General features: G+C 42.0%; 1 protein-coding gene across 1 annotated transcript in view; it reads right to left on the bottom strand.

Moving 5' to 3' along the window:
• The window catches only part of STAB2 (stabilin 2), a 173,128-nt gene that overhangs the window by 84,184 nt on the left and 72,388 nt on the right, over positions 1-16,556 (bottom strand). Inside the window, exons 26-31 of the mRNA XM_043969353.1 lie at positions 13,873-13,968; positions 10,807-10,902; positions 5,955-6,002; positions 3,792-3,928; positions 2,779-2,893; positions 1,949-2,026 (exon numbers count right to left, since the gene is read on the bottom strand). Of these exons, the coding sequence (XP_043825288.1) occupies positions 1,949-2,026; positions 2,779-2,893; positions 3,792-3,928; positions 5,955-6,002; positions 10,807-10,902; positions 13,873-13,968 (570 nt within the window). The remainder of the gene's footprint in view (positions 1-1,948; positions 2,027-2,778; positions 2,894-3,791; positions 3,929-5,954; positions 6,003-10,806; positions 10,903-13,872; positions 13,969-16,556) is intronic.

Here is a 16,556-nt window from a genome sequence, read left to right as displayed (position 1 = left end):
CTCCAGAGCTGGTGCTTTATCCTCTATTTGTTTCAGTATCTTCAGTGATGAAATAGGAATAATAATATCATTTGTATCCCAGAGTTATGGTGAAGATCAAATGAGTCAATATTTGCAAAGCACTTAACATAGTACCTAGCCCATAGTAAGTACTATATAAACCCTAGCTATTATTGTTATTATTATGATGGTCTTAGAGACTTGCCAGGATGTTGAGAGGTTAAGTGATTTACCCAGAGTTACATAGCCAGTCTGTATCAGGGGCAAGACTCGAATCTGCTTCCTGACTCTGAGGCCAGCTCTCTATCCACTACTAAAAGCTGCCTTTCTGACTCACACAGTGATTGGCACACAGTAGGCTCTTAATAAGCATTTATTGACTGAGTTGTCTGACTTTTTGAAAGCATCCATATCTGTGGCCCGTAAATGACCTTGGGTAACCTCTCTGACCCTCAGTTTCCATATTAGTTAAATTTGGATTAAATGGCCACTAAGGTCCCTTCTAGGAAGCTGGGTGGTACCATAGTGCATAGAGCCCTGGGCTTGGATTCAGGAAGACTCACATTCTTGAGTTCAAATCTGACCTCAGACACTTCCTAACTGTGTGACCCTGGGCAAGTCACTTCACCCTGTTTGCCTCAGTTTCCTCATTTGTAAAATGAGCTGGAGAAGGGCATGGCAAACCACTCCAGTATCTGTCAAGAAAAGTCCAAATGGGGCCATGAAGAGTCAGACACACTTGAAAAACAACTGAACAACAACAACAACAACAACAAGGTCACTTCTAGGTTTAAATCTATGCACTTATGATTCTTTTACAAAAAAATTGCTTTCAGAGAAACCTAGGGAGACTCACATGAACTGATGCAGAGAGAGATGAGCAGAACTAGGAAAACCATTCATATGATAACACTGTAAAGACAATGACTTGGAAAGACTTAACAGCTCTGATTAACTCATGACTAACCATGATTTCAGAGGACAGGGGATGAAGCCTGCTATCTATTTCCTGACAAAGAGTGAGAGATTTAAGATACATAATGAGAGATACATTTTTGGACTTGGCCAATGTGGGAATTTAATTTGCTTGTGTATGAGTATATACACACATATACATGTATATCTTTAGATATGTATATACATATTTATATATGGACATATGTATATATATATATATGCTATAAGGGTTTTTCATTTCTTTTCAACTGGAAGGGGTGATGGGACGTGGGAGGGAGAAAAAATAGATGTTTAAAAATAAATAAAATGAAAAATGTTAAAGGATGAAACACACTAGTTTATTTTTGCATTTAGCTTAATGAAAAACATTCTTTAAATGGAAAAAGAGGGATGAAGATAAAGGCAGGGTACTGAAGGGGAAATAGCATTTTCTCTGGAGTCAGAAGACCGGGGTTCAACTCAAACTTCTGGGGCTTACAATGTGTGTGACCTTGGACAAATCACTTCTGCTCCCTGGGATTCAATTTCCTCCCCTGTAAAATGATAGAGGTTAAGTGACTTGCCAGGGTCATGTAGCTAGTGAGTATCTGAGACCAGACTTGAACACAGGTCTTCCTTACTCCAGGACCCGTGCTTTAGCCACTTAGCTCTCTCTATGTCTATATAGGATCTAGGATCCTATGATTTTGTGAAGTCAGAGGCACGTATCATTTAGTGGAAAGAACATGCAACTGGGACTCAGCAGAGCAAAATTTTAACCTGGGCTCTGCTACTAAGTAGCTGTGTGACCTTGGGCAAGTCAGTTCCCCCTCTGGGTCTCAGTTTTCTGCTCTGTAAAATGAGAAGGTTGTAGTAGATGATTCCTAAGGTCCCTTCCATCTCTGGCCTTCTAAGAATTCCATGATTCCTCCTGGGAGATACTGTGTAGGAGAAATGTGAGGAAGAGCTGAAGGCCTCAACTTGGCTTAAGTAACGAGATGCAAATCAATACCTTGTCGATGACATGGATGATACCATTTGTGGCCGCGTTATCACTGTCCACGATGTTAGCTCCTTCAATGGTGATATTCTGTAACAAGAACAAGGCCAGTAAAGCAGGTGTCAGGGGATAGGCTCTCTGAGTTGGTGGCGATCTGGCTGCTACTGGGGCAGGGGGGATTTTGACCAGTGGGGCGGAGGGGCAGGGTGTTCCCAGGCTTAGCACGAAGCTCCATTTATCCAGGAATCCTGCCCGCTTCTTTCTGGAAGAGGGGAAGACATTTAACAGAGAGGGAAACTCAGGCCAAGAGAGATGAAATGATTGGTCCAAGGGCAGCATGCAGAATACTGCATGTATGCCAGGTTAACAGAGGACCTGTCAGCAAGAGGGCCTCTTCTTTATGCAGGACTGCTCTTCTCTCCTTCCTTGTCCCAGAAATGCCCAAGGAGAATAGGAGAAGGTTGAATTTGGAATCCCAGAGCCCATGTTTGAAGCGCAGCTCTGTCACTTAAAATGCGTGGCCTTAATCACTTAACCTCTCAGGGCCTCAGTTTCCTCACTTGTAAAACGAGGGGTTGGACTAGATGTCTCTAAAGATCCATTTCAGCTCAAACCTATGATCCTTTGATCTGTAATGGGTAATCAATCAACAAACATTTATTAAACAATTACTATATGCCAGGGGTACTTGTACCATGCTAAGGTCTTGGAATACAAAGCAAAAGTGAACACAGCTCCTGTCCTCAAAAGGCTTACATTTTAATGGAGGTGACAATAAGCATATATTTAATACACTCAGGGGAGATACAAGAAAGTGAAAACTGTTTTTGAAACTTTCTTACCCCATTCACTTTAGATAAATGAAGAAAATTTCCTTGCAAAGATGTTGCAAGCATGTCTGAAGAAGATAGGATCTGGAGGTCTGAGGTTCTGTAGGTACCCACCAGGGCATGATACCTAAAATCAAAGGTCACAAGGGTGAGGTCTAAAGACAACATTGGCATTTAGAAAAAAGCCAACATGTTGTGCAGGAGAAGCAACATAAAGGATGCTGTTGAGAGATGTGGGATTAGAAGAAAAGATGGGCTGGTCATGGGGTGGGAATGGATGGATAGCCCATGTGCTCCATTGGCATATCATGGGATGTTGTGTCAAACGGAAGGGGAAGATATTAGAAGAAGGCCCACCATGTATAGGATGGGTCCTCTGGGGAGGATGTATGGGATGACACGGAGCCAGGCCATGGAATTATAGATCTAGAGATAGAAGGAATATCAGAAGCCACAGAGAAAGTCATAATCCTAGATTTAGAGCAGGAAGGGGCCTCAGAGGCTACCTAGTCTAACCCCCTTTATTTTACAGATAAGGAAACTGAGGTTCAAGGACTTTGTGATTTGCCTAGTCACACAAGGATTAAATGTGAGAGATGGGATTGAACCTGTGTTCTCTGACTCCCTGGTCAGTATCATAACTGCAGAGGATGAGAAGGCTGTGATCTCATAGTTATAAGATCATGGGTCTAAAACTGAGAAGGACTTTATCTAGTCTTCATTTTACACCTAAGGGAACTGAGGTCCAGAGGTTAAATGACTTGCCCAAAGTCACACAGGTAGTGTCAAAGGTAGGAATTTAAACCTAGGTCTGATCCCAGAGTCATTGCCTCCAATTATTGCCTTCAATAATCATTGGAGGACCTGTTCAAATTAATGAGATTCTAGGTTCATCAAAATATGTTTCATAGAGTCCGTCAGAGAAGAGCCATAGGGCTTAATGGATTCACCCCCTCAAGATCTGTTCATAACTAATAATCTATGGATGCTATTTAGTCTGAAAACAAAACATGAGCTTCACTTACTTGATTAGGGTTGGAATGTTGCTTTTTGACAACCAAAAGGTCTTCTCATCTGGGTCCATATTCCTGATGGCTTCTTGGGAAGGTACCAGGACTGTTAGATTGGAGGCACCTGCGAGCATTGCTCGTGAAGAGGCTTCCTAAACCACAGGAAGAGCAAGAGGGGAGGGTTCCACACCATCAAACAGGAGGCTACAGTCAGGGCTATCTATCTAGTTTGGGGCTTGGGAGGGGTCATGGGTTATAAGTCTTGAATCCTGCAGGGAATATTCCCAGGGGAATCCTGGGGTTGGGTGGTGAGGTCCTTGGGGTTGTGGTTGGCAGGGAGATGGGGATCATTCAGAATAATTAGTGAGCCCTAGATTGGGTGTTTCCTGGGAGGGGATCTGGAATATAACACAAGAATCTTATTATATAAGAATAAGAAAAGCAGGGACAATTTGTTTTTGTGCCCCTAGCACCTTGGAGAGTTCCTGACACATTTTGCTGGGATGGATGGGTTGGGATGAGGCATATTTGTGATTTCATTGGTGTAGAGAACTCAGTTTGAAGACATTCCCTCTATCAATACACATGGACACTTGACTGCAACTTATTGGCTCAGAGAGTTCCCTGGAGACCACTGAGAGATCAAATAACCTGTCCAGGGTCACAGTTAGTATGCGTCTCAGGGGAAATTTAATCCAGGTCTTCTGGACTCTGTGGTTAGCACTCTGTCTTCTTCACCCTCTGCCAAACTTACTGGTAGGATTGGATTGGAAATTTCCATTCAGACCTCCAACATTATATCCAAAAATTAGATATATTATCAGTTGATGACTGCCAAAATACAACTATCCTTGGGAAGGTCATATGTGAAGTAAGCAATCATGTAGATGCTAGTATAAATTAGGCTAGTAATGCAGTTCATGGTAGGGAGTGGGAGAGAATAAGAGTCTTGGGAGCCTGAGAGATGGTTAGGAACTGGAAGACTATAGATAGACCTGGCCTGCTTTATAAATTTGCCCAGTGTTGGCTTCAGGTAGGGCCTCATATACTCTTTTGACTAGGACCAGAAGTTATTGAGAAGACTCAAAAGACAAAGAGAACCTCTCCAGAAGAAAGCAAATGCATGAAAAAACAAAATTCATTTATCATGTACTAAGTAGGGAAGGGAATAAAGCATTTATTAAGTGCCAGATACCATGTGCCAGATACTGAGTGAATTACTTTATAAGTATTATCTCATTTGATGCTCTATTTAAAAAATTTTATGTATGTATGCATGTATGTATGTATGTGGTGAGGGTTAAGTGACTTATGTATGTATGCATGTATGTATGTATGTGGTGAGGGTTAAGTGACTTGCCCAGGATCACACAGCTAGTAAGTGTCAAGTGTTTGAGGCAGGATTTGAATTCAGGTCCTCCTGAATCTAGAGCTGGTACTTTATCCACCACACCACCTAGTTGCCCCTCATTTGATCCTTAAAATGACTTGGCACTATTTTCCCTATTTTTTGGTTGAAGAAGCTGAAGCTGAGAGAGTTCAGGTGACTTGTCTAGGATGACACAGCTCATAAATGTCTGAGGCTGGATTTGCACTCTATTCTTCCTGACTAGAGACCTGGTACTCTATCCACTGTGATACCCAGATGCCTCCCAGCACAGCCTTTGCAAGGTCTGTGCCCTATTCCTGAATGCTTTCCCTCCTCATCTCTTCTTCTTGGAACCTCCAGCTTTCTTCATGGGCTAACTCAAGGCCTTCCCCCTGCAGGAGGCCTTTCCTTATCTCCCCAGTTTTTCCTTCTGCTCCCCTGGCCCCCCTTTCTACAATGTAAGCTCCTTGAGGGCAGGGGCTGCCTTTTTCTTCTCTTGTATCCTTAGTGTCAACCACAGTGCCTGGCACATAGTAGGTACTTAAAATGCTTGTTTAATTGAATCGAATTCTGAGAGTTACAGACATGAGCCTTGAAGGCCAAAGTCAGGGTCTTTGCTTCCCATGTTTAGTTGGCACCCTCCTTCTTAGGCCTTCACCACAGGGAGGAAAGGGAGATAAAAATCTAGCAATAGTTTACCCTCCAGGGCTCAGCTGTCAAATCCCCATCCCTTCTCACCAAAGGCATTTATTTTCCCCAAGATTATATATGTTGTCCAATTACTCCAAAGTTCAAATAAATATACTTACATTTACCCATTGGTTAAATATGGCAGCTTCTGAGAGAAGGGACAGTTCCTTATTCGTGTGAATGTGAACAAAAGTGGGAGAGAATGAGGGAGAGGGAGGGAGGAAGAGAGACCAACACAGAGACAGAAAGAGACAGAGACACAGAGAGACAGAGAAAGGCAAGGGAGGAAAGAAGGGGAAAGAAAGGGGGGAGGAAAGGGAAAGAAAGAGAGGCAAAAAGGGTGGGAAAAGAGAGATGTGCCAGAAAGGAGTGGGGGGGGGGGAAAGAAAGAGGGAGAGAAAAACACATAAGAGAAAGACCAATTAGAAGCATCATCACAGTGTATTTCTCGCTTAGCACATTTTCAACTTTCCAGGCTCTGAGCTCATGCCTGCCAATTTCTCTGATAGAGACATTAATGAGTTCATTAGCTATTAGACAATTTGCACATCGCCAGATTTGCTCATTATCTTAATTCTTGGCAGACTGTATTATTCCAGAGACTGGTGAAGAAATAATCCCATGAGCAAAGTCAGAGTCAGCCTCTCTGATTATCTTCTTATCCAGCCCATCTTGCTCCTCCCAGCAACAAGACCTCCCTTCCTCCTTAAATTTTGATAGCATTTTCTTTGGATTTTGCTCTTTCATATATCATTTTCTGGTGTGCATTAAAGTTATTTATACATTGCTTCTCCCTTGGAGCATAAGCTCCTTGAAGGTAAAAAATGATAAAATAAAAATGAATTAAAATTTATTATAAATGTAAGTAACAAAATATAGAAAATATAAATTTACCCCAATAACAAAATAAATATAGCTTGATAAATATATCACTTATATTGCATCAAATGCATTAAAATGCAATTAATTTTAATATTAATATGGAATACTATTAATTGGTGCTGATTTGCATTGGCAGAGAAAGTTCTTCACCAAGAACTCCCTTTGCTGATGAAAGCACAGGTACAAAAAGGAATTATCAGTAAGTAACACCATTTGAAAAATTCCTGACCTCTTGCAATTTCATACTCTACCTAGAATGACTCCTGGGATAATCAAGTGGAAATAGCTATGTCTGTTCCTACATCTGAATTTTTGTTGTTGTTTCTTGTTTCAGCCATGTCTGAGTCTCCTTGGAGAGGGTGGGCATCTCCAGTCATTCTGATTTATATTTTGCCACGGGACCCAGATGGCTCTGGAGGAGAGAGTGACTTTGCACAGCCCTGCCTCACTTAAATCCAATTCATTGCAAGTCATGATATCACCTTCCTGTCACTGGTCCCCTCCCATAATGAAGGACAATGACTCTCTATAACCCCATTTGGGGTTTTCTTGGCAGAGATACTGCAGTGGTTTGCCATTTACTTCTCCAGCTCATTTTACAAATGAGGAAACTGAGGCAAACAGGGTGAAGTGACTTTCCTAGGGTCACACAGCTAGTAAGTATCTGAAGCCAGATTTGAATTCAGGAAGACGAGTCTTCCTGACTTCAGGCTGGGCACTCTATCCATTGTGCCCCTTGCTACTCATGTCTGAATTTGCCTTACATTTATTCTGTGTTATTCCAAAAGTCTTAGTTTAAAACTGAAACAAAACTTTTGGGATACCCTGCATATATGTATGTATTTATGCCTGTACGTATTACACAATACACATACCCATAATTTATACATTGTTTGATACTTTTATCAGGGGTTCTTAACCTGGGCTCTATAAACTAAAAAAAATTTTTTTGGATAACTACATTTCAAAATAATTGTTTTTCTTTGTAATCTTTTGTGTTTTATTTTGTGCATTTAAAAGCATTATTTTGAGCCAAAGGGGTCTGGAGTACGAATATGTGCTATTTTCCCATGGAGAATTCCCCACAAGGAAATTAGTTTACTTACTTAATGTGGTTTGACACCTTTTCTGCAACTTAGAGTCTTAGAGAGGTGCCTGGGGTACTAGAACTGAAGTGGTTTAGCCAGTGTCTTACAGCCAGGATGGGTCAGAGGTAGGATTTGAACCCAAATTTACCTGACTCAGAGGCCAGCTGTCCACAATGACCTAAAGAATCCCAGACCAGGGGCAGCTAGGTGGCACAGTGCCCTGGAGTCAGGAGGACCTGAGTTCAAATCTGACCTCAGACACTTGACAGCTGTGTGACCCTGGGCAAATCACTTAACCCCAACTACCTCACACACACAAAAATGAATCCCAGACCCAATAGGTCATGTGTGACCTTTGTTGATGTTTTGAACATAATAGAGATGGAGGAAGCAAGACCAAAGTGGGCTTAGTCCATGGTGAGGAAATTAACACTTCCATCAATTTAGATAGGAAGTCAAGAACTAGGCTGCAGGGGTGAGTGAAGATCTCCCCGCAGTATGGGAGTGCACCAGCTCCCTTTTTGAAGTTCTACTGAGTCTGATTTCTTTAGGGAGTGGTTCTCTTTCCAATTATTCCAAGTATTGGCTCGTAAACATGCCTCATATCTTCTGACTGATTGCCTGAGTAGGAAACTGTCCAGTTGATTCCTCCCATGGCTTATCCCAAATTGGAAGGCATTCTTTTGAGGAATAAGAAGGCATGAATGTGGAGGCATTTTGTCACAAACCTAACTTGCCAAGCACATGGACCCGGTTTGTATTCTGGGATAAGGCGCTGTTATAAGATTGGTAAAGCTGAACTGATTCTGAACGGAATCATTTTAAAGCCAGCTCATCTAGAAAAGTAGTCCCATTATGATAATAGGCAGGGGATAATGCAGAGAAAGGATGTTGTCAAGGGGATTTGAGAGGAGAGAGACTTTAGAAGCTGGTATCCAAGACAGCCCCAGAACTCTCAGAGGAGTTCTTTGTGATGCTTGAATATTCATCATGCACCCACTATGGGAAACTCACAGCTTCTTGCATTTGAAAAGAGAGAATAATAGCATTTTGGATCCTTTGTTCAGCCTTAGAGCTCTAGTTTAACCTTTGCTTTTTAAAAGACCAGTTTGCTTCAAGACTCTGTTCAAATGCCATCTTCTGCAGGAGACCTTTCCTGGTCCCCCCAGCTGCCAGTGCCTTCCTCTCTAGTGCTACCTTCCAATCGCTCTGCATGTAAAATTGGAAACAAAGTATGTTGTTAGCCATCTTCTGGGAAATGGCTAAACAAATTGTGGTTATGTGAATATAATGGAATCTTACTGTCCTGTAAGAAATGGTCAGTGTGATGGATACAGGGTAGCATGGGAAGACTTATATGAACTGATGCAGAGGGAAGGAAGCAGAGCCAGGAAAACAACAGATGACAATGTAAATGGAAAGAACTATCACCACAAAACAATAAAAAAAAATGAATGCTGCAACATTCGAAAGAATAAATTTGGCCCCAAAGAGGACATATGAAAAAATTCTCCTTTCCTTTGTGGATGTGGGAAGTTCACTGCATATAAATACCAAAAATATTTTCTGATGTACTGATTGGTTTTATTGAATTTGTTTTCTCTTCTTTTTTCTTTAAAAATAAATCCTGTGTGGGGCAGCTAGATGGCACAGTGGATAGAGCACCGGCCCTGGAGTCAGGAATACCTGAGTTCAAATCCAGACTCAGACACTTAACACTTACTAGCTGTGTGACCCTGGGCAAGTCACTTAACCCCAATCGCCTCACCAAAAAAATAAAAATCCTGTGTATTAGGCATGAGTCTCTGGGAGGGAACAAGGAAAAGACACAGGGGGAAACCTAGGTGATGAAAAGACAAAAGATCTAAATGATAATCTATTTTTAAAAAGAACATAAGCTACTTGAAGGAGGGAGGATTCTTTCTGTTTTTTTCTTTGTGTCCCCAAGTGCTTGGCAAAGTGCTGGGCATACAGTGAGCACTTGCTAAATGCTTATGGATTGGTTGATGGTTTGGTATATGAAGAAATTGAAGACCAGAGAAGTTAAGTGAATTGCCCTAAGACATATAGTGAGTTAGTGGCAGAACTAAGACTTGAATCCAAATTCCATGCTTGGCTCCCAGTCAGGTATCCTTTATTTCTGAATCCCAGGTTTCCTTTACAACTTCAAAGCTCAAACACTTTCTATAAAAAGCTGCCTTCTAAATAAATAAAAGTTTTCCTGATTCTTTCCTCCTGTTCTTAACCACAAAATTTTTGTTCCTTTCTTCCTGCTCTTAACCACAGAATTTATTTTTGTTAATTGTATTTTCTTGTACCCTGGGACTCCCCATTTCTTCAACCATTTTTTTGTGAGGCAGTTAGAGTTAGGTGACTTGCCCAGGGTCACACAGCTAGTAAATATCAAGTGTCTGTGACTGGATTTGAACTCAGGTCCTCCTGACTCCAGGGCAGGTGCTCTATCCACTGCACCACCTAGCTGCCCTTCCTCAACCATTCTTAAACAAGATGTTTTTTATACTTTTTCAGAGGGGAAGAGTTTGGCCCCAAATAGAACATCTTCACTTTTATTTGAGGCAGACCCAGTTGGCTCCAGGACTGTCAATTTGGAAGTCTCAATGTCATTGGTGCAGTAAGATAAGGCGCGATTGGCGTTGGTTTATGATTCCTTGGGAAAATTGATTATGAAAGCTTCTGGTGAGGCTTCTTCACAAGAGCTGATCCTCTCTCTCTCTCTCTCTCTCTCTCTCTCTCTCTCTCTCTCTCTCTCTCTCTCTCTCTTTCTCTCTCTCTTTCTTTCTCTTTGCAGGGCAATGAGGGTTAAGTGACTTTCCCAGGGTCACACAGCTAGTAAGTGTCAGGTGTCTGAGGCTGGATTTGAACTCAGGTCTTCCTGACTCCAGGGCCTGTGCTTTATCCACTGCACCACCTAGCGGCCCCCATCTCTCTATTTTTTTTTTTTTTAAACAGGATTTAAGATATACAAATTTGGATGACTTACCACAGCTACATTTCCATAACACATCAGGCCATCTCCTTCATAACCATCCTGGCAAACACAGCTCCAGAGGCCAGAGGATGTGGGCTGGCATGTGGCCTGAGAAAAGGAGGATGAGAAGAAATGGCAGGGGTTATATCAAATCTATCTGGATACCTCTAACTAGTGAACAAGCATTGACTAAAGCAAAAACAATGCCTGCCCTCAAGTGACTTACATTCTAATGGAAACATGGAAACACACAAGATATACATAGAGGATATCCATGCGCAAAAGGAAATAGCTGAAGAATCTGGGATTCTTTTAACTTGGGGAACTCTCACTATGGGAACCCTTTCCACCAATGTGGCTTGAAGCCAGTCAATGTTTGAATACATAATTCATTTTGTTATTGTTTAGTCATTTTCAGTGTTTTCTTACTCTTTGTGACCCCTTTTGGGTTTTTTTTAGGGGGGGGGAGGAGAGATGTTGGAATGGTTCACCATTTCTCTCTCCAGCTCATTTTACAGATGAGGAAACTGAGGCAAACAGGGTTAAGTGACTTGCCCAGGGTCACCCAGCTAGTAGGCATCTGAGTCTGCACCACTGACGTGGGATGGATTTAAGGTCAAATTGATCTTGAGTCGTCCCAAAAGAATTAAAAGACTCAGTGACTCAGTTTCCAAAGTTTTATTGCAATACTGTGAGTGACCATAGGGAGGGCACCATAGAGGTGTCTCTGGAATAGGGAAAGGAAAGACAGTTATATTTATAGTATGGATAAACTGATTATCAGTCTCATTATAATAATCCTTTTAGCCTCTTCCATCATTCCCCCCATTTTCATATACCCCAGGAAAAGGGATGATGATAATTTCTGTTTGTTTGTTTGTTTGGTTTTTTGGGTGAGGCAATTGGGGTTAAGTGACTTGCCCAAGGTCACACAGCTAGTAAGTGTCAAGTGTCTGAGACTGGATTTGAACTCAGGTGCTCCTGAATGCAGGACCAGTGCTCTATCTACTGTGCCACCTAGCCACCCGATGATAATTTCTTCTGCAACTGCTTCCTGCTGAGTGGGGGTGAAGTAGGGGCCCATGGGGGTCTATGAATTGAGGGAGATCTAGGAACTAGAGTTACAAATCCAAGGACCCCAACACAAAATAAATCTAAGAGTTCCATGAAAAAGTGGATGAAGCAAACAGTTGTGAACAATTTTAGCCACCCAGGTAACCTCTGTATGATGAGCTCAACTTTCAGGAGGTGTTCTGAACCATATAGACTCCATCTCAGTCCAGATACAGGGGAGGGCTTATCCTAATTTAGAGTTCCTGGGGTCCTAAACCAACCCCCAAGGCAGGTACCTTTTTCAGTGGAAGTTTCTCAGAGTTCGAGCACTCTTCCAATTCTTGTAACCCGAATGCAGTGGAATTAGAAACTTATTCTATTACCAATGTTAAATTTGTAAGCATAACCTCATGTTCAAGTTAGCCAACAAAAGGAACAGTGAGGGCAGCAGTTTTCCAGACCCACCTAAGAAAATTATCTCAGGTTCCTCTTCTGGCTCTGGTATGAGAAGAGGCAATAGCACTCTTACTCTGCAATCCAAATAGCCCAAGGCAACATATGGGTTTAAGCAGGTGGTACTTAACACTAAAGATTTATAATCTCTTCCTTGTTACAGGAAGGGGAGATACCTTGGGGCACAGTAGGGTGCAAAGGGACCAGGGATAAGGTAGACCAGTGAATGGATTTAGCAACTAATCTAGCAGCAAGGTCTGCCCTTGCTGCAATTAAATTGTAGGGAGTTGAATAAGGCATAGAGAAAGTATGTGACCTTTTCACATTCCAAGGGCACACAGAAATTAAGACCCAGAGGGAAGGATCTAATCATAGGATTTCAAGTTGGAAGGCATCTCAAAGGTCATTATTTACCCTTTCTCCATACTGACAAGAAGCACCAGTCATTCCCTCTTCCCTCTGAGATCAAACATAAATTCTGATTGAATTTTAAAGCTCTTACAACTTGGTTCTAATTACCTCAGTTTCTTTAGCCGTAAAATGAGTGGGTTGGATTCTCCTACCTCCAAATCTCTGATCCTACCTTTCCAAACTTATTACATACTCTCTTCCTTGTTTTGGGCAGTCCAGCCAAACTAGCCTTTTATCTGTTTCTCACACATAATCCATTTCTAACCTCGAGGCTTTTGTACTAGCCATATCACATGCCTAGAATGCCTTCCTTACTCCTCTTTATCAGCATCTCAGAAAATTCCTCATTTTTTTTCACAATTCAGTTCAAGTACTTTTTTATATATGAAATATTTCCTGATCACCTTCAAACTGCTAGTGTACTCCCTCTCTAAGGTCTCTTACTTAACTCTTATATTTCATGTATATTTGGTATATTCTTATGTAGGTCCTTGTTGTCTCTCTTCTTGAGAGGAGGGACTATTTTATTTTGGGCATTTGTGCCCCCAAAGCCTGGCATACACTGGGCATTTAATAAGTGCTTGTTCATTGCTTGAGTCTAGCAGAATTTAATCAGAAATTGCTATCGTTATTGATCTTTGTATTCCCAGGATCTCACCCATAACAGGCACTTAATAAATGTTTGTTGAATCACTGAAAGCACTTCACTTCTATTAACTCATTTGATCCTGGGAGCAACCCTGTGGATTGGGTATTACAGGTATGATTAGCCTCATTTCACATAGGAGGAAATTGAGGCTCAAATTGATGGAGGAGATTATTATAACGAGACTGATAATCAATTTATCTATACTACAAATATAACTGTCTTCTCTTCCCCTATTTGAGACACCTCCATGGTGCTCTCCCTGTGGTCACTCACAGGATTGCAATAAAACTTGGGAAACTGAGTCACCGAGTCTTATAATTCCTTTGGGATGCCTCGTGATCACCTTAATTCCATCCCACGTCAAAATCACCAAGACTCCAAAACTCAGGCTCAGAGTGGCAACAGACTTGCCAGGGTCACACAGCTGGTGAACGGCAGGGCCAAGATTGGAATCAGAGTCCTGTAGTCTCTACCTTCTGCCTCCCTGCCCCTCCTCAATAAGAGCTACTCACCAGGGGATGACATTTCCTGGTCTGCTCAAAGCACGACGTTATTGGTTCACAGTCGATCCCATTGCCTCGGAATCCTGTTTTACACTCACAGTTGTGCTGCAGTTCCAGAATGGGACACAAGTGTAGTTATTTAAAAAAAGCACAATAAAAATATCTCAACCTCACCTTGGGCAAGCCATAGAATGATAATAGACAATCACAGAGGGCTTATGGCTTTTCTTTTCTTTTTTCTTTTCTCTCTTTTTGCAGGGCAATGAGGGTTAAGTGACTTTCCCAGGGACACACAGCTAGTAAGTGTCATGTGTCTGAACCCGGATTTGAACTCAGGTTCTCCTGAATCCAGGGCCGGTGCTTTATCCACTGCGCCCCCTAGCTGCCCTATTAAAGTTATTTTTAACCTCCATTTTGCAGATGAAGACATTAAGGCTGAACTATGTTAAGGTCGCACAGCTACTAATTGTCTGAGGAAGAATTTGAATCCAGTTCTTCCAGACTCCCAGGCCAGTACTCTTTCTATTATGTCTCATTAGTGTTCGGGGCTTGGGAAGCATGACAGATTTGAGAAATATCCGTCTCTTCCTGCCAGGTGCTCTCTCCAAAGACCTTTGTTTCCGGGCTATTTGTTGTTGGCAGTGTGTGCCCATTTCCTTTTCTTGAATTCTGTAGTGCATGAGAGCGAGCGAGCCTCATGGACTGCTGGAGCTGGAGATACTAGAAGTCATCTCCTTGGGCTTCCATGTTTTCCAGATGAAAAAACCCCTCCAAAGTTCAGAGTAATTAAACGACCTTCTCATTCTCACATAAGCAGGAGTTAGGGTTTGTTTTCCCATCTTTTGACTCTGAGTCCAAATGTTGCTTTACTCAGAGTCATCTCTATGGATTTTTCTGTACCTAGACCAAATGGTCAGGACTGTGTGCTCAGCTGGAGGGGGAGGGGACACCCCTCTCTACCCCCCCATGATGTCCCAAGGATCCTTGTGTGGGAGAGCTCACTTCTGCCCATTATGATGGTGGCTTCCTACCCTAACTAATTATTCATGCTAAATAGATGCTAAATTGTGTTGTCTCTGCCATGCTGAAGGACTTCTGAGGAGGGTTGGCGCCCTGGGGCCAGGCTCCTATTGCCCAGTCCTCATTAATAGTGATAATAATAATAGCAGCCCGTCCTTGTGTAGTGCTTAAAGATTTACAAAGCATTTTACATATTAACTCAAATAACCCCCAACAACCCTGGGAGGTAGGTGCTATGATTACCCTCAGTTTCCAGATGAGGAAATTGAGATCCAGAGGGTTTTAAGTGACTTGCCAGGGTCACCCAGTTAATATAATCAGATCATTACAACAACCCTGGTATGTAGTTGTAGGCAGGGGCAAAGTGATTTTCCCAGGGTCACACAGCCAGTGTCTGAGTTGTTATTGAGTTTTTTCAGTCATGTCTGACTCTTGGTGATCCCAAGGGGATTTCTTTGCAAAGATACTGGAGTGGTTTGCTATTTCCTTCATTTTTACAGATGAAGAAATTGAGGCAAACAGGGTTAAGTGACTTGCCCAGGGTCACACAGCTAGTAGGCATCTGAGGTCAGATTTGAACTCAGGAAGATGAGTCTTCCTGATTCCCAGCCCAGCACTCTATCCACAGCACCATCTAGCTTCTTAGTAAGTGTCTGAAGCTGGATTTTAATTCATATTCTTCTGATTCCAGGGCCAGAAGTCTATTGACTATGCCACACCTAACTGCCAATATCCAGCTCTAAATCATTAGCATTCTGACTAATGTCGAGGACAAGACAAAGGCCTCCAAGAACTAAAACGTAGGTAGTTCTAGGAAAAGAAAAGTGACATCTTCAAGTACACTGAAATTTAACAGAACTCTATTCCTGAAAGAGTAGGAACTATTTAAAAACATTGTTAATGACTCAGAGAAAAAACTACAAGTTTGATAAATGAGGTGTGTGACTTCATCCCCTGGTCTCTCTTAGGTGCCATCTATCAGTTCTATGTCTAGATAAGATCAGAAATGGGAGGATGTCGGGGATGGGGCATAACTGGAATGGGTGAGGAAGCAGGGGAGGGTGGGTAGGAAGAACAGAAAGGAAAATGAAGAAGCCCAATAAATTCTCTGAGGATAGAAGCTTTTATTTTCTGTCCTTGTATCTAGTACCTGGTATATAGTAGGTACTAAATAAATGCATATTGATCAATTGATGCATTTTACCTTGTATAATAATAGCGAGCATTTAGGAAGTGCCTTAATGTTTTTAAAGCACCTTACACATATGATCTCATTTGATCCTCACAACAACTCTGTCTGGGAGGTGGGTACTATTATTATCCACATTTTTTTTTTTTTAGTGAGGCAATTGGGGTTAAGTGACTTGCCCAGGGTCACACAGCTAGTAAGTGTTAAGTGTCTGAGGCCGGATTTGAACTCAGGTATTCCTGATTCCAGGGCCAGTGCTCTATCCACTGCGCCATCTAGCTGCCCCCGAGACAGACAATTAAGTGACTTGCCCAGGGTCACACAGCTAATTTGAACTCAGATCTCCTGACTCCAAGTCCAGCTTGTTACACATGATGTTTCCTTGATAGAACATGTACCTTGAAGGCAGAGATAATTTCATTTTTGCCTTGGTATCCCCAGAGCCTAACGCAGGGCCTGGAACAAAGCAGACACTTAAATGCTT

The sequence above is a fragment of the Dromiciops gliroides genome, chromosome 5 (genome assembly GCF_019393635.1).
Source record: "Dromiciops gliroides isolate mDroGli1 chromosome 5, mDroGli1.pri, whole genome shotgun sequence".
In the NCBI taxonomy this organism is placed as follows: Eukaryota; Metazoa; Chordata; class Mammalia; order Microbiotheria; family Microbiotheriidae; genus Dromiciops; species Dromiciops gliroides.
Note: the sequence above shows the minus strand (reverse complement) of the source record. Positions and strands in the feature narration are given on the sequence as shown.